At 45.4% G+C, this 23,528-nt stretch overlaps 1 protein-coding gene across 2 annotated transcripts in view; it reads left to right on the top strand.

Moving 5' to 3' along the window:
• Positions 1-20,935, top strand: part of LOC149443631 (uncharacterized) — a 91,585-nt gene extending 70,650 nt beyond the window's left edge. For both annotated transcript variants that reach the window (XM_089655499.1, XM_089655500.1), the window contains exons 17-22: positions 1,496-1,609; positions 7,230-9,413; positions 11,144-11,245; positions 13,657-13,773; positions 18,531-18,701; positions 20,575-20,935. In XM_089655499.1, coding sequence (XP_089511625.1) covers positions 1,496-1,609; positions 7,230-9,413; positions 11,144-11,245; positions 13,657-13,773; positions 18,531-18,701; positions 20,575-20,576 — 2,690 coding nt within the window. In that variant the 3' untranslated portion in view covers positions 20,577-20,935. The remainder of the gene's footprint in view (positions 1-1,495; positions 1,610-7,229; positions 9,414-11,143; positions 11,246-13,656; positions 13,774-18,530; positions 18,702-20,574) is intronic.
• Positions 20,936-23,528: the final 2,593 nt, after the last annotated feature.

The raw sequence follows: 23,528 nt of genomic DNA, 5'->3' as shown, positions 1-23,528 counted from the left end.
TGGGCTTGTTCTTTGCCGGTGTTCAGGTCCCTGGGGTGGCCATCTTGGTTGTTGGAAGCTAGTTGTGACTTCCTGGTGCTTTACAGCTGTCTTCCCACTGCACATACATGAGTAGCTATGCGCTTTCTCAATGGACCCGCAGCCTCCTGGGACCTGTGATGTGCCCAGGAAGCTACGGCCGGGGGGGGGGGGGGGCAACTTTCACAGCGGAAGTGGGAGCGGGTAAAAAGGGAAAAAAAAAATAACAAACCTCACCAATACAGATGGGAAGGGGGGGGGGCGGGGTTTATGAGGAAAAGCGTAATGTCCTTTTTAGGCGAAGTTCCATTTTTTAAGTTCCACTTCCAGGTGGGATGCTAATTTTATTTCCTAATCTACTGATGACCGATGTGAGCATTGCTGTGAGATATAGCTCTGTGTAAAGGTTGGTACAGGTGGATTGAAGTTTGCCAGGGACCAGACAAATTCGATCTGTGTGTGGCCCTCCCTGTCCAACAGAAGTCGACTGGCCCAACCGGAAAATTGTCATTGATCAGCGGCTGCAGCCACTCTGCTGCAGCCACTGATCCGTGTACTCTGACAGCAGGGAGTCCCTGCTGTCAGAATACAATGTCGCAACAGGGAAGATTCCTTCATGGGAAGGGGGGGCGGGGTTTATGAGGAAAAGCGTAATGTCCTTTTTAGGCGAAGTTCCATTTTTAAGTTCCACTTCCAGGTGGGATGCTAATTTTATTCCCTAATCTACTGATGATCGATGTGAGCATTTATAGCTCTGTGTAAAGGTGGGTACAGGTCGATTGAAGTTTGCCAGGGACCAGACAAATTCGATCTGTGTGTGGCCCTCCCTGTCCGACAGAAGTCGACTGGCCCAACCAGAAAATGTCATTGATCAGTGGCTGCAGCCACTCTGCTGCAGCCACTGATCCGTGTACTCTGACAGCAGGGAGTCCCTGCTGTCTGAATACAATGTCACAACAGGGAAGATTCCTCCATCCACCTCGCTTGTGTGGATAGAGAAAATTTTTTTTTTTTTCTTTTCATTCAGCCCGCTGAGCAAAAAAACCCAAAAAACTGTTTACACCCAGCTTAGGAAATACGATATTCAAAGTAGGAAACGGCAAGCAGTAACTGTGAAAATTTGACCAAAAATTGCTTTTAGGTTACAATAATGCAGGAATAACACAATGTGTACCAAAAACTCAACGATAATGAAATCTCAGTGCTGAAGGAGCCGGTTGGTTGTTCCGCCCAGGGGCAGACTGACCATTTGAGCACTCTGGCACTGCATGAGGGCCCGGGGTCAGTAGGGGGCCCCATGAGATGCCCCTGGTACCTTTTTTCATAGGCTTTTTTGGGTGTGGGTGAAGACACCAGGGCCCCATGATCCCCTATTGCCCGGGGGCCCCATGAGTTGTCAGTCTGCCTCCGGTTCCGCCGGCTCTTTTCCAATCACATCTGATCAGCTTTCGGTAACCAATAATTAAAAATCTTACAGGAGCGCCGACAGGAAATACAAATCCACGTCAGCAATCACCCGCCTCCACGGTCAATCAGGCTGGAACGTATCCTAATGCAAGGCCATCCTTTGGGCAGGATTCAAGCAGATCTGGTAAAGTATCTTCATTATGTTTGTTGCTCGCAGAGCTCTCCAATCCCAGCATGGGGCTGATTGTCTGCCCTAAGATTTTAAGGTTTATATTTACTAAAATAATTGCATTTCCATGTTGTGTGTACTGTGGGAGAGCGGATATAGTAAATGCAGGGTCCGGGGAGAGCGGATATAGTAAATGCAGGGTCCGGGGAGAGCAGATATAGTGAATGCAGGGTCCGGGGAGACCGGATATAGTGAATGCGGGGTCCGGGGAGAGCGGATATAGTGAATGCGGGGTCCGGGGAGAGCGGATATAGTGAATGCGGGGTCCGGGGAGAGCGGATATAGTGAATGCGGGGTCCGGGGAGAGCGGATATAGTGAATGCGGGGTCCGGGGAGAGCGGATATAGTGAATGCGGGGTCCGGGGAGACCGGATATAGTGAATTCGGGGTCCGGGGAGAGCGGATATAGTGAATGCGGGGTCCGGGGAGAGCGGATATAGTGAATGCGGGGTCCGGGGAGACCGGATATAGTGAATGCGGGGTCCGGGGAGACCGGATATAGTGAATGCGGGGTCCTGGGAGACCGGATATAGTGAATGCGGGGTCCGGGGAGAGCGGATATAGTGAATGCAGGGTCCGGGGAGACCGGATATAGTGAATGCGGGGTCCGGGGAGACCGGATATAGTGAATGCGGGGTCCGGGGAGAGCGGATATAGTGAATGCGGGGTCCGGGGAGAGCAGATATAGTGAATGCGGGGTCCGGGGAGAGCGGATATAGTGAATGCCGGGTCTGGGGAGAGCGGATATAGTGAATGCGGGGTCTGGGGAGAGCAGATATAGTGAATGCGGGGTCCGGGGAGAGGGGATATAGTGAATGCAGGGTCCGGGGAGAGCGGATATAGTGAATGCAGGGTCCGGGGAGAGCGGATATAGTGAATGCAGGGTCAGGGGTTTAGTAACACTTTAAAGCTCAAACTGTTCTGGATAGTGTGTGGAAGGGACTTATGAGGTTTTCATTGCTATCTGTGTCCCTGCAGGAGAGATTCGCCCTCTGGTAGTCTCGCTGACCTCTGTCTTTGGTACAGAAAGTGATAAGAAAACTTAAAGGCTAACTTCACTTGTGGGGGAAAAATAGCAAATGAAAAAAAATTATGCCTAGCATATACAATTGTGACACTAGTCCTATGGTAATTGAATGATACTAAAAATGACCTTTCCCTTTCAATCTGCAGCTCTGTAATTTTCTGTAAAATGAAATGCAATATAGCTACCTGGAGGTGTACTTTTTTTATTTATTATTATTGTTATTATTATTATACAGGATTTATATTATTATTATTATACAGGATTTATATAGCGCCAACAGTTTACTCAGAACTTCAAAATATAAAGGGAGACAATACAGCAACAATACAGTTCAATACAAGAGGGTTAGGAGGGCCTGATCCTGGGAGCTTACAATCTAAGATCTTTGTACAGAATGTGTACCAAACGCCCCCCGGAAACATCATTTCCTGCTTGTGTGATTGGCTCATTGATTTTCCCAGAAGTCTGCACCAAATCAGATTTCAGGCATCCCCTGCAACAAAAATGTCACTTTTGGGGAGATACTCCCAATAGGAAATCCTGTCTAAAGGGATGCAGACCCTGTCATTTTCCTCATTAGAGCCCTACAGCAGCTAATTGATAATTATGAAATGACTCGCATACAGATTCACTGTGCACATGGACACAGCCAGACAGCTGTTCACTCAGAATAATAAAAGGTAGGAATCTGAAGCAAAGTTTGGTAAAAATCCGTGCAATGTACATACAGTGGGGCAAAAAAGTATTTAGTCAGCCACCAATTGTACAAGTTCTCCCACTTAAAAGGATGAGAGAGGCCTGTAATTGGCATCATAGGTAGACCTCAACTATGAGAGACAAAATGAGAAAACAAATCCAGACAATCACATTGGCTGATCTGGAAAGAATTTATTTGCAAATTATGGTGGAAAATAAGTATTTGGTGAATATGAAAAGTTCATCTCAATACTTTGTTATATATCCTTTGTTGGCAATGACAGAGGTCAAACGTTTCCTGTAAGTCTTCACAAGGTTGGCACACACTGTTGCTGGTATGTTGGCCCATCCTCCATGCAGATCTCCTCTAGTGCAGTGATGTTTTGGGGCTGTCGCTGGGCAACACGGACTTTCAACTCCCTCCAAAGGTTTTCTATGGGGTTGAGATCTGGAGACTGGCTAGGCCACTCCAGGACCTTGAAATGCTTCTTACGAAGCCACTCCTTCGTTGCCTGGGCGGTATGTTTGGGATCATTGTCATGTTGGAAGACCCAGCCACGTTTCATCTTCAATGCCCTTGCTGATGGAAGGAGGTTTGCACTCAAAATCTCACAATACATGGCCCCATTCATTCTGTCCTGTACATGGATCAGTTGTCCTGGTCCCTTTGCGGAGAAACAGCCCCAAATCATGATGTTGCCACCTCCATGCTTCACAGTAGGTATGGTGTTCTTTGGATGCAACTCAGCATTCTCTCTCCTCCAAACACGACGAGTTGTGTTTCTACCAAACAGTTCTATTTTGGTTTCATCTGACCATATGACATTCTCCCAATCCTCTTCTGGATCATCCAAATGCTCTCTAGCAAACTTCAGACGGGCCCGGACATGTACTGGCTTAAGCAGGGGGACACGTCTGGCACTGCAGATCTGAGTCCCTGGCGGCGTAGTGTGTTACCGATGGTAGCCTTTGTTACGTTGGTCCCAGCTCTCTGCAGGTCATTCACTAGGTCCCCCCGTGTGGTCCTGGGATTTTTGCTCACCGTTCTTGTGATCATTTTGACCCCACGGGGTGAGATCTTGTGTGGAGCCCCAGATCGAGGGAGATTATCAGTGGTCTTGTATGTCTTCCATTTTCTAATTATTGCTCCCACAGTTGATTTGTTCACACCAAGCTGCTTGCCTATTGCAGATTCAGTCTTCCCAGCCTGGTGCAGGTCTACAATTTTGTTTCTGGTGTCCTTCGACAGCTCTTTGGTCTTCACCATAGTGGAGTTTGGAGTGTTACTGTTTGAGGTTGTGGAAAGGTGTCTTTTATACTGATAACAAGTTCAAACAGGTGCCATTGATACAGGTAATGAGTGCAGGACAGAGGAGCCTCTTAAAGAAGAAGGTACAGGTCGGTGAGAGCCAGAAATCTTGCTTGTTTGTAGGTGACCAAATACTTATTTTCCACCATAATTTGCAAATAAATTATTTCCAAATCAGCCAATGTGATTGTCTGGATTTTCTTTCTCATTTTGTCTCTCATAGTTGAAGGGCTTCTACTGTCACCATCACAAAGAGTATCAGTCATTGCAAAATGTATGGTATGGTAAGGTTTATATTCCATAGTTGCTGTTTTTTTAGAAAAAAAAAATCATGCCTACAGAATTACTAAGAAAAAATAACAAACATGTCTATACTTGCTGTGTGTAATGGTTTTGCACAGAGCAGCCCGGATTCTCGAATTCTCTGGTCCCCCTCAGGATCTCCTGACCCCTCCCTCCTGTTGGGTGCCCCCACAGCAAGAATCTTGCTATGGGGGCACCTGCTGCTCCATCTGTCCTTTTCACACACGGAGCCGCAGCTCGGGCCCCAACCCCCTCTCTCTTCTCATTGGCTCACTGGCTGTGATTGACAGCTGTGGGAGCCAATGGCTGCCGCTTCCATCTCAGCCAGTGAGAAGAGGCAGTCCCGGGATAGCCGAAACTCCAGTGCACATTGCTGGATCGAGAGGGGGCTTAGGTGAGTATTGGGGGGGGCTGGGGGTGATGCTGCGCATAGAATGAAAAAACCTTTAGGACCACTTTAAAGCTCGGCTCCAGGCAACTAAAGAATGATCCCTGGCAGTGGGGCTGTGCATTCACTGTATTGGTTAATTACTCGTCATGATTAAGGGAGAGTAGAAACTGTTTTACCTGATCCTCTGGTCCACCAGCAGATGGCACTTACCCATGCTCTAGACCAGTGGTCTCCAAACTGCAGCCTGGGGGCCGAATGTGACCCTTGCCTTTACCTTTATCTGGCCCTTGGGGAAATATTCCTTCCACTGACACCAGCAATGGGACGTAATTCCTGTCATTAACATCAACCCTGGGGATCTATTCCTCCCACTGACATCAACCATGGGGATCTATTCCTCCCACTGACATCAACCATGGGGATCTATTCCTCCCACTGACATCAACCATGGGGATCTATTCCTCCCACTGACATCAACCCTGGGGATCTATTCCTCCCACTGACATCAACCCTGGGGATCTATTCCTCCCACTGACATCAACCCTAGGGATCTATTCCTCCCACTGACATCAACCCTGGGGATCTATTCCTCCCACTGACATCAACCATGGGGAACTATTTCTCCCACTGACATCAACCATGGGGAACTATTTCTCCCACTGACATCAACCATGGGGAACTATTCCTCCCACTGACATTAACCATGGGGCACTATTCCTACCACTGACACCAATGATGGGGCACTATTCCTCCCACTGACACCAATGATGGGACACTATTCCTCCCACTGACACCAATGATGGGACACTATTCCTCCCACTGACACCAATGATGGGGCACTATTCCTCCCACTGATACCAGTGATGGGGCACTATTCCTCCCACTGACACCAATGATGGGGCACTATTCCTCCCACTGATACCAATGATGGGGCACTATTCCTCCCACTGATACCAATGATGGGGCACTATTCCTCCTATTGATATCAACCATGGGGAACTATTCCTCCCACTGATACCAATGATGGGGCACTATTCTTCCTATTGATATCAACCATGGGGGAACTATTCCTCCCACTGACCTCAACCATGGGGGAACTATTCCTCCCACTGACCTCAACCATGGGGGATCTATTCCTCCCACTGACCTCAACCATGGGGGAACTATTCCTCTCACAGACACCAATTATGGGGCATTGTTACCGACACCAGGACATCTTCTACTCCCACTGGCCACAGTCTGGCCCTTCTAAAGTTTAAAGGATAGTAAACTGGCCCTAGACCAAAACAAGCAATTATCCCTTGCAGTGCAGGCACTGCCCCACTTCAGGGAATAATTTTTAGTTGCCCAGAGTTGGGCTATAAAACATTTTATTTATCATAATATACTTTTATGAATGATTTTATTTAAAGAAATTTCACTCAAAACAAGAGTCTGTCTTGTGCTCTCACTGGGATAAAGACTTCCCTCACCTACCCTCATCCTGGGTATGAAGCGTCAAGGTGAACTTGGCATTCCAGCTAAGCTACAGTTATCACTAGTCTATGTGAATTTTATATATCTTCATATAGGAAGTCACATAGAAGGCAAGTGATAAAGCACTTGCCTCCTTCCTTCAGTGGAATATTTATAGAAATTTAAAGAGAAAGCATAGGTAGTGACACAAGTAGTTCAGCTTAAAAGCTATCTTTGAAAGTTCTGTGAGTCTCCATATTGAATTTTTGTATATTAACATGTCTTGTAAAGAAACTGTGTCTTTAAGTGCTGGCTGAATGAGAAACAATAATACTATACATGCTATCACATCCCAGAAACATCCTGATAATATCTGGTATTTTTCTATTTAAAGGTTTTGTTTCCAACACACAACCTACTTCAAGTCAGCAAACTTTTGGCCCCAAAGGTAACAGACAAGACTCTGGCAGTGAGATGAGACCATCCTTTAGTCAATCAAGACCAACCCCGGTTGGGCAACAGAGACCAACTTTTAATCAGCCAAGAGCAGACATGAATGAATCCAGGACCTCGATGAATACATGGGGGCAACCTTTTGATCAGTCAAGATCATCTACGACTGGCTCAAGGCCACCAATGCATGACTCAAGACCACCAACAACTGAATCCAGACCACCCTGGCATGATCAGAGGTCATCTTTTGATCAGTCAAGACCACCTATGAGTGAGCCAAGATCAGGCATGAATGACTCAAGGCAGCAGTTTGAATCAAGGCCAGCCTATGGTGAGATGAGATCATCTCTGAATGAGTCAAGGCCACCCTTCAGTGATTCTAGACAACCTGAGCAAAGGGATCTCTTGGCTCGTGAGTCAAGGCAACCAGAGGCAAGGCCACCTTTCAGGGAATCAAGACCACCAGAGCAAAGGACAGCCTTTAGTGAGTCAAAGCAAAACTTAAGTGAGTCAGAACCACCAGAGCCAAGACCATCCTTCAGTGGGTCAAGACCACCAGAACCAAGGGAACTCTTGGCTCGTGACTCAAGACCACCAGAGTCAAGGCCACCCTTTAATGAATCAAGACCACCAGAGACAAAGCAACCCTACACTGATTCAAGACCACCAGAGCCAAGGTCAACCTTCAGTGAGTCAAGAACACCGCAACCAAGGCCACGTTTCAGTGAGTCAAGACCACCACAACCAAGGCCAGGTTTCAGTGAGTCAAGACCACCACAACCAAGGCCAGGTTTCAGTGAGTCAAGACCACCACAACCAAGGCCAGGTTTCAGTGAGTCAAGACCACCACAACCAAGGCCAAGTTTCAATGAGTCAAGACCACCACAACCAAGGCCAACTTTCAATGAGTCAAGACCACCACAACCAAGGCCACCTTTCAGTGGGTCAAGACCACCACAACCAAGGCCACCTTTCAGTGGGTCAAGACCACCACAACCAAGGCCACCTTTCAGTGGGTCAAGACCACCACAACCGAGGCCAACTTTCAGTGGGTCAAGACCACCACAACCGAGGCCAGCCTTCAGTGAGTCAAGACAACCACAATCAAGGCCACCCTATAGTGAGTCAAGACCACTGGATCCATGGCAACCCTACAGTGAGTCAAGACCAGTGGATCCTAGGCAACCCTACAGTGAGTCGAGACCCTTAGATCCAAGGCAACCCTACAGTGAGTCAAGACCACCGGATCCAAGGCAACCCTACAGTGAGTCAAGGCCACCGGATCCAAGGCAACCCTACAGTGAGTCAAGACCACCGGATCCAAGGCAACCCTACAGTGAGTCAAGACCACCGGATCCAAGGCAACCCTACAGTGAGTCAAGACCACAGGATCCAAGGCAACCCTACAGTGAGTCAAGACCACAGGATCCAAGGCAACCCTACAGTGAGTCAAGACCACAGGATCCAAGGCAACCCTACAGTGAGTCAAGACCACCAGATCCACGGCAACCCTACAGTGAGCCAAGACCACCAGATCCAAGGCAACCCTACAGTGAGCCAAGACCACCAGAGGCAAGGCAGCCCTACAAGGATGCACGACCACCAGAAGCAAGGCAGCCGTACAGCGAATCAGGACCACCAGAACTAAGGCAGCCTTACAGTGAATCAAGACCACCGGATCCAGGGCAACCATACAGTGAGTCAAGACCATCAGATCCAGGGCAACCATACAGTGAGTCAAGACCATCAGATCCAAGGCAACCCTACAGTGAGTCAAGACCATCGGAGCCAAGGCAACCCTACAGTGAGTCAAGACCACCGGAACCAAGGCAACCCTACAGTGAGTCAAGACCACCGGAGCCAAGGCAACCCTACAGTGAGTCAAGACCACCAGAGCCAAGGGAACCTGTCAGTGAGTCAAGACCACCAGAGCCAAAGCAACCTTTAACTGAGTCAAGACCACCAGAACCAATAGAATCTAAGCTACCCTTAAATCAGTCAGGACCCCTCTACAATGATCAGAGCTCATCCTTCAGTCAACCAACACCTCCCTTTAATGAAGTGAGACCACCCTTAAATCAGCCAAGCCTTCCTTTTAATGCTACCATACCACCACCACCCTATGGTAAGTCAGAAAGACTTTCTTTAGTAAATTGGTTATTAATCCCTTCTCATCAGGCATACGCATATATGCGGCCTTACGCAAGTGGGTGTTTATCTGTGGGACAACCGGGAACTGGGAGGTTCGGTTTTCGATCCTGATCACTCTGATAGGCCATCACAATGATCAGTAACAGTACAGCCCATCCCTTGTGTTTTCTCCTCTTGAATGGAGAGATGGATACATTGTATCTTTTTTTCCTTGCTAGAGGAGAAAATTGTAAACAAAAAAAGTGTGTTAAATTTTTTTTTTTTTTTTAATCTAGATCAGGGTGTAATCTAGATCATTATCAGGGTTAGGGTCAAAGGTCATGGTCAGTGTATTTTACGTAGGATTAAACATTTTTTTAAAATTTAGAACCAGTGTTGGTTAGTGTCAGTGTGTTTTAGGTAGGATAATAAATGCACTGTTGTTGCTGGGCCCTACTACGGGTACAAACAACAGATAACACGCACCTGCAGTTAGGTCCAAATATATTTGGACACGGGCACAATTTTAGATTTTTCAGGTATTTACCAAATCATATTCAAGCTATAGTTACAGTTGCAAGAAAAAGTATGTGAACCCCTTGGGATTACGTGGAGTTTTGCATGAATTGGGCATAAAATGTGCTCTGAACGTCATCTAAGTCACAACAATAGAAGAACACAGTCTGCTGAACATAATACTACACACACATTAGATGTTGCCATGGTTTAATTGTACATAACATGTAAACATTCACAGTGCAGGGAGGAAAAAGTATGTGAACCTTTGAACTTAACTGGTTGACCCTCCTTTTGGCAGCAATAACCTCAACCAAACGTTTCCTGTAGTTGCAGATCAGACCTGCACAACGATCTGGAGTCATTTTGGACCACTCCTCTTCACAAAACTGTTTCAGTGTAGCAATATTCTTGGGATGTCTGGTGTGAATCGCTCTCTTAAGGTCATTTAAATATGAATACAAGGCCTACGTGCTCATTCACAAGGGCTCTTTAAAAAAAAAAAATTAACTTTATTTTTAGTTTTATTTTAAAAATAATTTACGCTGTACATTTTTTTAAATATTTTTGTTTTTGGATCAACTTTATTGCTATCACAAGGGATGAACTACATCCCTTTGATAGCCTGGGCCATGACAGGTCCTCTTTATGGAGACATATGGGGGTCTATTAGACCCTATATCTCACCTCTAGCCTCCAGAGCATCTGATCAAACCAAGATCAGCTGGTAAATGCTTGTTTACATCAAAGAGAAACCGAAAGTGACAAAATCCTCAGCGCTTCTGGTTTCTAACATTATACAGTGGGAAGAACATCATCAGTTCCACCTCACTGTGTCCAGGGAAGCCGGTGCCACCGGTCGCATCCTTACTGGGCTCCCCGATGCGACGGGACAGCGTGTTAAAGGGGGCGGCTTTGTATCTACGTGGTTTACTTTCATGCCGTGCAGAACTGCTGGGCCATAAAAAAAAAACAAAAAAACAAAAAAAAACAATGCCATGATCATAGCTAAAGCTGCAGCGATGGCTGAGATATCATTCTTTCCATCCAAGGACTTGTGGATACGTCCGATGGATGGATGGATGGGAAGAGGTTAGGATTTGTTTTGCCTTCATCATGTAGAGGTTAAGATTTTTTTATTGGGCCTTACATACTGCTAAATAATAAAAAAAAAAAAAAAAAGTATTACTAATATTTCCTATTTTACAGAAGTAAATACTGGCTACACCCAGAGTGAGAGCTATCCCAGCAACCAGTATGGTAATTATGGATCCACTGTTGTCCCACCCCCATCCTATGGACCCGTACCTGGTACGTACAAACCTGGGTTTTTTTTTTTTTGTTTTGTTTTTTTTTTGTTTTTTCTTAACCACTTCCCATCTGGCCCATGTATATAAACGGCCGGACAGTGGCAGTGCAGGGGCGGGTTGCCGTTCATAAACGGTGCCCACCATTTTGGATTGTGTGCGCTCCCTGGGACACCAATTGCTGTACATCAGAATCCCCTTAACCACTTCCCATCCGGCCCATGTACATAAACGGCCGGACGGGAGCAGTGCAGGAGTGGGTTGCCGATTATAAACGGCCTCCGTATTCACTGCCTGTGCGCGCTCCCTGGGAGTGCGCGGCACTGCGATCCTCTGGACACAGCGGAACACCGATCGCTGTACAGGACCTCTGTGTGAGGTCCTGATCATGTGATCACTGATTGGCCAATCAGTGATCACACGAATAGTAGTAAGCAAGATGTCACTTCTGACATCATTGCTTACTACATGTGAAATCTGTGAATGATCACAGAGATCACATGGTACAGGGCTATTCACAACAGCCTTGTACCATGTGACAAGCTGTGTCCAATCACAGCTCACACAATATTTCTCAATGGCTGCAAGAATGCAGACAGAGAGAAGGAGAAATGATTGCTTTTAAAGCCTTTTTGGGTGTAAAAGCAATCGGTGTAAAAAAATTAAAAATCTTCATCACCCCCCACAAGTAGTACAGTGTCACCATGGTGACACTGTACTGCTAGGGTGACAGTATGTTAAAAAAAAAATTAATAATACTATAAATAAAATAAAAATGTAAAAAACATTTTTGAAAAATTATAATTTTTGGTTATAAACTAATTTGGGTTATTTTTTTTTTTTTTACTAAAAAGATAGCTGAATACATTTTGGCCAAGATTTATGAAGAAAGATTATTTATTTACAAAATTTTGTAAGAAAAACTTTTTTTTCAAAATGTTTGGACTTTCATTTATATAACTAAAAAAAAAAAATTCCCAGTGGTGAATAAATACCACCAAAATAAAGTATTATCTGTCTCAAAAAAAGGCAAAAAAATGTGTATGGGTACAGTGTTGCATGATCGCGCAATTGTCATTCAAAGTGTGATGGCGCTGAAAGCTGACAATCAGCCTGACCAATCACAGCTCACTCCGCATTTCTCAATGGCTGCAAGAATGCAGCCAGAGAGAAGGAGAAATGATTGCTTTTACAGCCTTTATGGGTGTAAAAGCAATCAGTGTAGAAAAAAAAAAAAATCTTCATCACCCCCCACAAGTAGTACAGTGTCACTATGGTGACACTGTACTGCTAGGGTGACAGTATGTTACATTAAAAAAACCTAAATAATATAAAAAAATAAATAAAAACGTGTAAAAGAAATGTTGAATAATTAGAATTTTTGGTTATAAACTAATTTGGGTTATTTTTTTTTTTACTAAAAAGATAACTGAATACATTTTGGCCAAGATTTATGAAAGATTTATTTGCAAAATTTTGTAAGAAAAACTTTTTTTTCAAAATGTTTGGACTTTTTCATTTATATAACTAAAAAAAAAAATTCCCAGCGGTGAATAAATACCACCAAAATAAAGTATGATCTGTCTCAAAAAAAGGCAAAAAAAGTGTATGGGTACAGTGTTGCATGACCGCGCAATTGTCATTCAAAGTGTGATAGCGCTGAAAGCTGACAATCGGCCTGACCAATCACAGCTCACTCAGTATTTCTCAATGACTGCAGGAATGCAGCCAGAGAGAAGGAGAAATGATTGCTTTTACAGCCTTTATGGGTGTAAAAGCAAAAAAAAATATCTTCATCACCCCCCACAAGTAGTACAGTGTCACTATGGTGACACTGTACTGCTAGGGTGACAGTATGTTACATTAAAAAAACCTAAATAATAATATAAAAAAAAATAAAAATGTGTAAAAAAATGTTTGAATAATTAGAATTTTTGGTTATAAACTAATTTGGGTTATTTTTTTTTTACTAAAAAGATAACTGAATACATTTTGGCCAAGATTTATGAAGATAGATTATTTATTTGCATAATTTTATAAGAAATACTTTTTTTTTTTCAAAATTTTCTTTTTCATTTATATAGCAAAAAAATAAAAATCCCAGTGGTGAATAAACACCACCAAAATAAAGTTTTATCTGTCTCAAAATAAATGCTAAAAAAAAAATCATATGGGTGTACAGTGTTGCATGACCGCGCAATTGTCATTCAAAGTGTGATCGCGCTGAAAGCTGACAATCGGCCTGGAGAGGAAGGGGGTGAAAGTGTCCGGACTTGAAGTGGTTAAACTGGGAAATATGCATTGGGCATGTCTGTATAAACATTAGAAATATACATTTCTGAGGTTTTTGTTTTGTTTTTTTTTTGTTTTTTTCCATGTATTGATTAACATAAATGTGATATTTCTTTGTTCCAGGATACATGGACAGTTATATCTATGGCTATTATGGCTATTCAGGCACCGGTTATAGCACTGCTTATCCTACGAGTGAGCAAATCCCTTCATTCGGTGTAGCCACAAACAGGCCTCCAGGTATGGTGATAGGGCCTTCTTTTTGAATTGAATATAGTCAGCCTTTAGTGTGTAGCAGACTTCAAGGATATGTCAACCCGACATTTCATATTCCTGATATGTGCCGGCTGTACCATGTATGAAAACAATCTCCTGTTCTCTTTGTATTATCCCTGGTGTTTCTGCCACTTCCTCTGTTTTACTATTAAAAACTGACCACACCAGGCATGAGAGCACAGGGGTGGTCAGTTTTCTAGCTGTGCTGGGGACTCTGCTCTTCTCCGATGATCAGACTTGCTCTGACCGCAACATCAAAGTGCACCACCACCTAAGATTAAGCGGTCTCTTACCCAAACAATTGGACCCTTTATATGAAAAGTCATATGCACGTGTAGGCTAAAATATCGTCTGTGGGGGACCTGGTGTCACCTCCAAATATCCATGCACCATGATATCCCATCCGGTGACCCAGAATAGTCCCCGTACAATAAAAGCGAATAGGAGAAACTCTTAGTGTAAAACTGTGTATATCCTTTTATTGTAAAAGAATATATCTAACCATTCACAATTAGAAAATAATAAAAATACCAATCTTGGGAAGCAAACTTTCCACGTTCTAATTCCAGCGTGCGGGGTGACGTCACGAGCGTAAGCTCCGTCCTACATGTTTCGTCACATCTGACTCATCATCACATAGGTGGACTTGGATTCAAACATATTGGGACTGTTGCTTTTCCTTTTTATTTTTTATTCACTGACACAGTAATTGTATGATTTTTGGTTATCACAATAAGCGCAGCAATGTGAATTTAAATATCTGTACGCAATTTATCCAGTTGTTTTTGGCAGCTGCTAATATTGGATCTGCCAGTGTTAGGGATCCGGGTATGACCAGAAAGGTGTGGACTGACACAGGGAAGTAGCAGGCTTCAGGAACACAGGCGTAGTCAGGCTGGAGAGGTGGAATGGTCAGGCAGGCCTTAAGGTACTGTCAGGTGCCGCCTGGCAGTGTCTCTAGCAGCCCACAGCACGGATTTCCTCAGGGCGCGGGGTCTAAGTCCCAGCCTGCTATTCACCAGGGCCCCTGATGATAGGGATGGACTTGGTGCAGACTGGAACCAGGTCGTGACCCCTGAGTGCGTCCGGCTGTGGTAGAGAGTACTGGCAGGGAAGTACAGGAACGGAGTCTGATGGTAAGAGGCAGGCAGACTTACTAAAGGTACAATAAAAGGATGCTAAGCGAGCGCTACCCTTAGTGTTAAAAAGTAAAGATTAAGCTGCTGAAACACCAAAAAGGTAACCATAAGAAAACCTCCAGTACAATATATATCACAGTAAATAGGTGCAGCGCTAAAATTATTAATATATACGGCATATACTGTATGATACAATATCAGCAAGTGCAGGAGAATATCACCTATTGGTGATTATTATTAGTGACTAGATAGTTCAAAGTGATAACAACGTGTGGATCCTGAGGGATCACAATTCCAGATGTGCGGGTGTCCTGATCCAGGAGTGATAGATGATGTGATTCAAAAATGAATGAAATACGCACTCACCAGAAGTGCGTTTAAAATACGCAATATGAAATCCTGCGTCATCCAGCAATAAGTAGGTCATCTGTTTCCAGGTCAGATCACACCATAAATCACCGTCCAGGCTCATCAGCGTGCAGGATTCCCTGGTCGCGTTAGCATGTATCACCACCTGGGGTCATCATTTTGCTGTATGGGCACTGCGAATGATGGCACTCACACGGAGAGCCCAATGAGACACCACATAGTGTGATACTGTATAAGGTACCTTTATTCCAGATAGTGGGTACAATCAATGATATAATAATAAAAAGGTACTGACCATGTGTTCAGGATGGCCACCAGCGGTGGTCAGATGTCCAGTTGCTGTAGCCCCTCTGACGCGTTTCGTGCAAAGCACATAGTCATAGGGAGAAAGGGCTTACAGCAAGGACATCCATTGTGGTGCTATTTATATTTTTAAATGCCAATTCTGCTTGGCGCGGGCGCCATTTTGCCGGCTATTGGCGCATGCACGGTCCATCGGCGCCATTTTGCCGTGGATCGCGGAAGCGTCTACCAGTCATTGTATGTAATAGACTGGTATACTACGGCCGCCATTTTACCGGCTAATTGGCGCATGCGCGGTCCGTTGGCGCCATTTTGCCGTGGATCGCGGGAGCGCTTACTAAAGGTGATCCGTGCGGGATGGATGGATCGTCGGGTGAAGTAAGCGTCGTCAGACAGGCCGGGTCGGTATCGTGCGGGCAGCGTGGTACAGGAGGAGCAAGCAGAGAATGGTCGGGGTCACAAGCCAGGTTCAGCAGGTAGCAGGCAGCGCGGTACCAAGGATCAGGCAGAAGGATGGTCAGGCAAGCCAGGGGTTCAACAGGAGACGGTCAGCAGAGGTCAGGATCAAAGCAGGGTCAGCAACGAGGCAGTAACACAGGATACCGGGTACAGGGGCTCATGGGAAACATACACCAAGGCCCTGATCACAGGCCTGGTCATTCCTTAAATACACCTCCTGCAATCAGCTTCAGGTGTTGGCTGACTGCAGGAGGGAGCTTCTGGCTGCTGAGAGCACCCGCTGGTCAGCCCTGGTACTGCAGCCCACACGGCAGGTGAGTCCCACCACCAGTGCTGAGTCCATTCCTGACAGCCAGCATGATTTCTGGTTTGTTGAAACATACATACTTTATATGAGTGCAGCATCAATCCAATGTGCAGTTGTCCCCTGTAGACTCTGAGACCGAACATCGCTCAGTTCTCAGTCTTCACGGAGCAGGGAGCGGTGACTGTTGGTCACCGCTCTCTGCTCTGCCCCATTGGAGCATCGGGCTGTGAAGGGGGTGGGAGCGGCTGGCTCAGGCTGTCAGCGGCGTGCTGACAGCCTGACATTAACCACTTCCCGTCCAGCCCGTGTATATAAACAGCCGGACGGGAGCAGTGCCGGACGGCGCCTGCCATTTTAGCCTGTGCACGCTCCCTGGGAGTGCGCAGCACCACAATCCAGTTCACGCTGTGGCCTCTGAACACCAATCGCTGTACGGGACCTCACAGATTGGCCAATCAGTGATCACATGAATAGTAGTAAGCAAGATGTCACTTCTGACATCATTGCTTACTACGTGTGAAATCTGTGAATGATCACAGAGGTCACATGGTACAGGGCTATTCACAACAGCCTTGTACCATGTGACAAGCTGTGACCAATCACAGATCTCACAATATTTCTCAATGGCTGCAAGAATGCAGCCAGAGAGAAGGAGAAATGATTGCTTTTACAGCCTTTATGGGTGTAAAAGCAATCAGTGTAAAAAAAGAAAAAAATCTTCATTACCCCCCACAAGTAGTACAGTGTCACTATGGTGACACTGTACTGCTAGGGTGACAGTATGTTAAAAGAAAAAAAAACATAAATAATATAAAAAAAATCAAATAAAAATTTAAAAAAGTTTGAAAAATTATAATTTTTGGTTATAAACTAATTTGGGTTATATATTTTTTTTTTTTACTAAAAAGATAACTGAATACATTTTGGCAAAGATTTATGAAGAAAGATTATTTGCATAATTTTTTAAGAAAAACTTTTTGCAAAATTTTTGGACTTTTTCATTTATATAATAAAACAAAATAAAAATCGCAGTGGTGAATAAATACCACCAAAATAAAGTATTATTTGTCTCAAAAAAATGCTAAAAAATGTATATGGGTACAGTGTTGCATGACCGCGCAATTGTCATTCAAATAGCGCTGAAAGCTGACAATCGGCCTGGACTGAAAGGGGGTGAAAGTGTCCGGACTTGAAGTGGTTAATTTGGGATCCTTGCAGAACCGGGACCAGTTCAGTGCGGGTTTTAGCTGAATCTCGGTCACAGGAATGTAGAGATAAGTGCACTCCTGTGAGCTAGAAGGGAAGTATGCCCAAAAAAACGTAGGCCATACTTTTCTTTTATTAAAGCTTTATTGTGGTGTTTTTATTTTTTATTGTATTACTTATGGAAACCCCAACACAGTTCTCAGAGAAAATATTCAAGTCTCTCTTGTTCAAAGGTCCCCAAAAATATATGTATACAGCACCATTGGGGTAAAGAACTCCGAGAAACTATCTACGGCAGGGGTGTCAAACCCCATTTCATTGTGGGCCGTATCCGCGTTATGGTTGCCATCAAAGGGCCGGTTGTATCTGTAAGATTGTATACATTTTTCTGCTTTTTATCGACTTAAATTATTACTAAAACCAGTAATAATCGAATGAAGAGGCAATTATTTAAGACCTAAGCCGTCAAGGGCAGTTGCAGGCTGCTGAAACAAGATGGAGCCGATATTAGAGCAGCCTTTCTCAACCTTTTCAACGCAGAGGAACCCTTGAAATGACTTTTTGGTCTCGGGGAATCCCTGCTAAATATGACAGCTCGTGATACATTGGTGTGATGGTCAGTCAGTGGGACGAATGTTCCTTACATTTGTGGTCATTGAGAAGAATGACCCCCTTATAGATAGCTAAAAATATCAATGGTGTCAGCGGGAATCTATGTGAGAGGCGGATATTGCTCAAGGAACCCCTAGCAACCTCTGGAGGAACCCTGGTTGAGAAACCCTGTGTTAGAGGGTGCAGGAGAAGTATGAGGGCCACATGAAATGGCCTGGCGGGCCGCAGTCAGCACGTGTGAACTACGAAGTGCAGAGTTGTACGTGAAGCCTCTGTGGAAATGATTTAGAAACCTCAAGTATAACTTATAAAACTTTATTTTGCAGAACCTCCGAGCCTACCTCCTCCAGTACCCATGGTACCACCATACATGTTTCCAGGCCAATGGCCCAGTCATATGCCGCCCCCTACTGCAGATCCCTATGCTTCCATGGGCACCGGAGACGGCACAACCGCAGCGGGTTACCAAGCAAGCCAAGGCACCACACAATTTTCATGTAAGTGAAGATGTCTATATGTTAGTTAAACAATCCTCCCTGTAACCCTAATATGACCCTCATACAAACCCGACGCTCAATTCCAACACTAAAACCAAACCCTTCCTCGCCAGTCATCCCATGTATGAAGGTAGCCCGTATGTTTGCATACTCCCCTCTTCTGCACCAGGATCCTGTGTGTTTAAAAAAAAAACCCCAAAAAACCAATCCTTGCTGCAGCCCTTGCATTGGTCCTCCCTTATCTAAAGGTTGCCCCTTTTCATATTTGTCTTTCCTAATTCTGTGTGTAAAAACATAAAAACCAGCCCTCACCCCTCGCTCTGCTGCCCTCGCCCTGCTGCCCTCGCCCTGCTGCCCTCGCTCTGCTGCCCTCGCCCTGCTGCCCTCGCCCTGCTGCCCTCGCCCTGCTGCCCTCGCCCTGCTGCCCTCGCCCTGCTGCCCTCGCTCTGCTGCCCTCGCCCCTCGCTCTGCTGCCCTCGCCCTGCTGCCCTCGCCCTGCTGCCCTCGCCCTGCTGCCCTCGCCCTGCTGCCCTCGCCCTGCTGCCCTCGCCCCTCGCTCTGCTGCCCTCGCCCTGCTGCCCTCGCTCTGCTGCCCTCGCCCTGCTGCCCTCGCCCTGCTGCCCTCGCTCTGCTGCCCTCGCCCTGCTGCCCTCGCTCTGCTGCCCTCGCTCTGCTGCCCTCGCCCCTCGCTCTGCTGCCCTCGCCCCTCGCTCTGCTGCCCTCGCCCCTCGCTCTGCTGCCCTCGCCCCTCGCTCTGCTGCCCTCGCCCCTCGCTCTGCTGCCCTCGCCCCTCGCTCTGCTGCCCTCCGCCCCTCTGCCCTCCGCCCCTCACTCTACTGCCCTCGCCCCGCTGCCCTCCGCCCCTCACTCTACTGCCCTCCGCCCCTCACTCTACTGCCCCTCACTCTACTGCCCTCCGCCCCTCACTCTACTGCCCTCCGCCCCTCACTCTACTGCCCTCCGCCCCTCACTCTACTGCCCTCCGCCCCTCACTCTACTGCCCTCCGCCCCTCACTCTACTGCCCTCCGCCCCTCAGTCTACTGCCCTCCGCCCCTCAGTCTACTGCCCTTCGACCCTCACTCTACTGCCCTCCGCCCCTCACTCTACTGCCCTTCGACCCTCGTCTACTGCCCTCATCTACTGTCCTCGTCTACTGCCCTCGCCCCCTGCCCTCGCCCCTCGTCTACTGCCCTCGCCCCTGGTCTGTGGCCTGCACCTCGCTCCGCGGCCCGCACATCCCTCTGCTGCCCTCGGTCTGCAGCCCTTCCTTATTTAAAGGTATCATACTCGTGTCTCCTACCCCGGGAATCGGTGTGTAAAATACCCTTTCTGCACTGATAGATGCTAGAAATGAAATCTCAGGACAAGAATCTACTACGAATGTCTCACAGGATTAAATATGCGAACAGGAAGGCCTAAGGTACACACTATCAGTTTTTTTTTCGTTCAACTCAATGTGCTGAGCGAAAAAAAAAAATTAACCGCTCAGGAGGAGCTTGCTATACTAACAATCCGATGTTAGTACAGCGATCTCCCCAATGAGCTATTGTGTTCTGACAGGGGGGACTGCCCTCCTGCCAGAACACATCGGTCAGCACTCGCAGCCATTGGCTGTCAGCACTGATCAGATGCTGGTTTTTCAGCATGCCGTTCGACACACGGGCCAAGTGTTGGCACCCTGAGGAAATGTCTGTTGTTTCAGTGAAGGAAATGACACAGGATCAGGGTTGGGCCCCCTCCAACCTTGGGCCCCCAACCAACTGCTATTTCTTTTCCCTCTTTTGCTATAAAACTAATACAACAAACAGCGTAATAAAACCACAATATAAAAAGAAGCAAAAGTTCTAAAATGTATTTTTTTTTTACTTTCAGGAGATCTGGAAATACCTGAAGTTTAAGGGGAGAGAATCTCGACACATTTTGCATCTTTAAATACATGACAGTATAATTTAATGCATTTTCCCGGGTTTACCTGTATTTTCCAGTTTGAGCCACTTTTCCTTGAACTGTAGAAACCCACCACTGAAAATGCTTTCTTTTGCCGTCGTAGTTAAATTGTGAGTGTAAATATTAAATCAATGTAGGACAAAGTTCTGAATTGAGACTCTTTTTAAATTGTTGTGTACTTCAACTCTTGTTCCCACCCACTTGTATGTAATTTTTAACAGCCTTTTGTTGTCTTTTTTTTTTTTTTCTTAGTTGTAAGAAATAAAAAAGAAAATAAAATAAAAAATGATGTATTGGTTTTTTTTGTCAGACTTTAACCCCTCTCTGCCGCCACCTCCCAGCCCATTAGGAGGATCTAAATGCCGGGAGGAGGAGGTGGGCTTTCAGATTTATGTGATTGGTGGTCACATTGTCGCCCTCCACCCATTTTTCCCCATCCACATCCGTTGTCGGAAAGCTCCTGATTACAAGAATGTATCAGGAGCTGCTCATTACTGTGCTGGGAAGCACGCTCTCAGGGCTGCCTATATGCTGCCACTCGGTGTTATCCTCTTGACGACTGTCCTATAGCAGAAATACTACTACAGGGCGGCAGCAGTGCGCAAAATCACGTGATTTTGCATTTCTGGGTAGGGGGAGCGCGCCCTACCCGCACCACCATTCTCGGCTGTCAATCATGGGTCCTGGCCGGTAATTACCTGCCGGCACCCAGTGATTTCCGAGGATCTCAGACAGAGAAAACGGTTTTGTTTACTAACAGCTCTCCTCTCTGTCAGCTCGGGCACACTGCACAGCACAGCCATCCACAGCAGTGTGATTACAGTGAATCACACAGACACCGCCACCTAGTAAAACACTCCGAGCACGCAGTTAACCCTTTGATCAACCCTCATGTTAACCCCTTCCTGCCCAGTGCCATTAGTACAGTGTCAGTGCTTTTTATGAGCACTGATAATTGTATTGGTGTCACTGGGGATGTCAGTGACACCAAGTTACCGCAGTCCCGCTAAAAGTCGCTGATCCCCGCCATTACTAGTACAAAAAAAATTCCAATATCTATATTGTAAATGCTATAACTTTTACGTAAACCAATTAATTTACACATTGGGATTTTTTTTTTAGCAAAGACATGTCGCAGAATACATTTTGGCCTAAATTTATGACGAAATTTGATTTTTTTTTTACTGGACATGTTTAATAGCAAAATGTCAAAAATAGTTTTTTTTTTTCCCTCAAAATTGTTGGTCTTTTTTTTTTTCTTTATAGCGCAAAAAAATAAAAACCTCACAGGCGATCAAAAACCACCGAAAGAAAGCTCAATCAGTGGGAAAAATAGGACGTAAATTTCATTTGTGTGTAGCGTTGCGTGGCTGCGCAATTGTCAGTTAACCACTTCCTGTCCGGACACTTTTACCCCCTTCCTGTCCAGGGCAATTTTCAGCTTTCAGCGTTATCACACTTTGAATGACAATTGCGCGGTCATGCAATACTGTACCCATATGAATTTTTTACCATTTTTTTGAGACAGATAAAGCTTTATTTTGGTGGTATTTATTCACCGCTGGGATTTTAATTTTTTTTACTATGTAAATGAAAATGTCCAAAAATTTTGAAAAAAAGTGTTTTTTTTAATAAAATTTTGCAAATAAATAATATTTCATCATAAATCTTGGCCAAAATTTATTCCGTTATTTTTTTAGTAAAAAAAAAAAAAATCCAAATTAGTTTATAACCAAAAATTATCATTTTTAAACATTTTTTTTTTTACATTTTTATTTTTTTTATATTTTTTTATTTTTTTTTACATACTGTCACCCTAGCAGTACAGTGTCACCATGGTGACACTGTACTGCTTGTGGGGGGTGATGAAGATTTTTTTTTTTTTTACACTGATTGCTTTTACACCCATATAGGATGTAAAAGCAATCATTTCTCTTTCTCTCTGTCTGCATTCTTGCAGTCGTTGAGAAGTGCTGAGTGAGCTGTGATTGGTCACAGCTTGTTACATGGTACAAGGCTGTTGTGAATAGCCTTGTACCATGTGACCTCTGTGATCATTCACAGATTTCACACGTAGTAAGCAATGATGTCACAAGTGACATCTTGCTTACTACTTTGCATGTGATCACTGATTCGGCAATCAGTGATCACATGATCGGGACCTCGTACAGAGGTCCCGTCCGACGATCGGTGTTTCACTGTGTCCGGAGGACAGGGAGCGCGCACAGCTAGAAAAGGCGGGTGCCGTTTAGGAACGGCAACCCTCCCCTGGACTGCCACCGCCCTGCCGTTTATAAACAGCAGGCGGACGGCAACAGGTTAAAGAAACGTAGCGCCGTAACGCAAAAAATGGCCTGGTCAGGAAGGGGGGTAAATCCTCAGGATTGCGAGGGGTTAAAGTCCACCCAGCGAGAGGCCGCATATATGTGTCAGGTCGGCAGGAAGTGGTTAATGGCTGTAGACCTTTTACTCCCCTACCGTTCCATTCAGCTGCCAGAAGAGTGGAAAACATCAAGTGCTTCCAAGTATAGAGAAGTATTCACTCCATGTGACTGCTCAGGGCCAATCATCAACCATCAGTGGTTACACAAGGAAAGGGTCGGCAGTCGAATGGAGGGAGGAAAGTAACCCTGTTCCTTTTTCCAGCTTTGGTAAATCATAGGTTCACTTTACCCACTGCAGCAGCGGCAGGTTTTACGCCCTTCATGACCAGGCCATTTTTTTTGCTATTTAGCACTGTGCTACTTTAATTGGTAATTGCTCGGTCATGCAACGCTATGCCCAAACTGAATTTATATCATTTTTATCACACAAATAGAGCTTTCTTTTGGTGGTATTTGATCACCACTTGGTTTTTTATTCTATAAAAAAAAGACTGA

This window comes from Staurois parvus, unplaced genomic scaffold (assembly GCF_062004578.1).
Source record: "Staurois parvus isolate SC_StPar_1 unplaced genomic scaffold, SC_StPar_1.0 ptg000842l, whole genome shotgun sequence".
Lineage (NCBI taxonomy): Eukaryota > Metazoa > Chordata > Amphibia > Anura > Ranidae > Staurois > Staurois parvus.
This window is presented reverse-complemented; position numbering and strand designations above follow the sequence as displayed.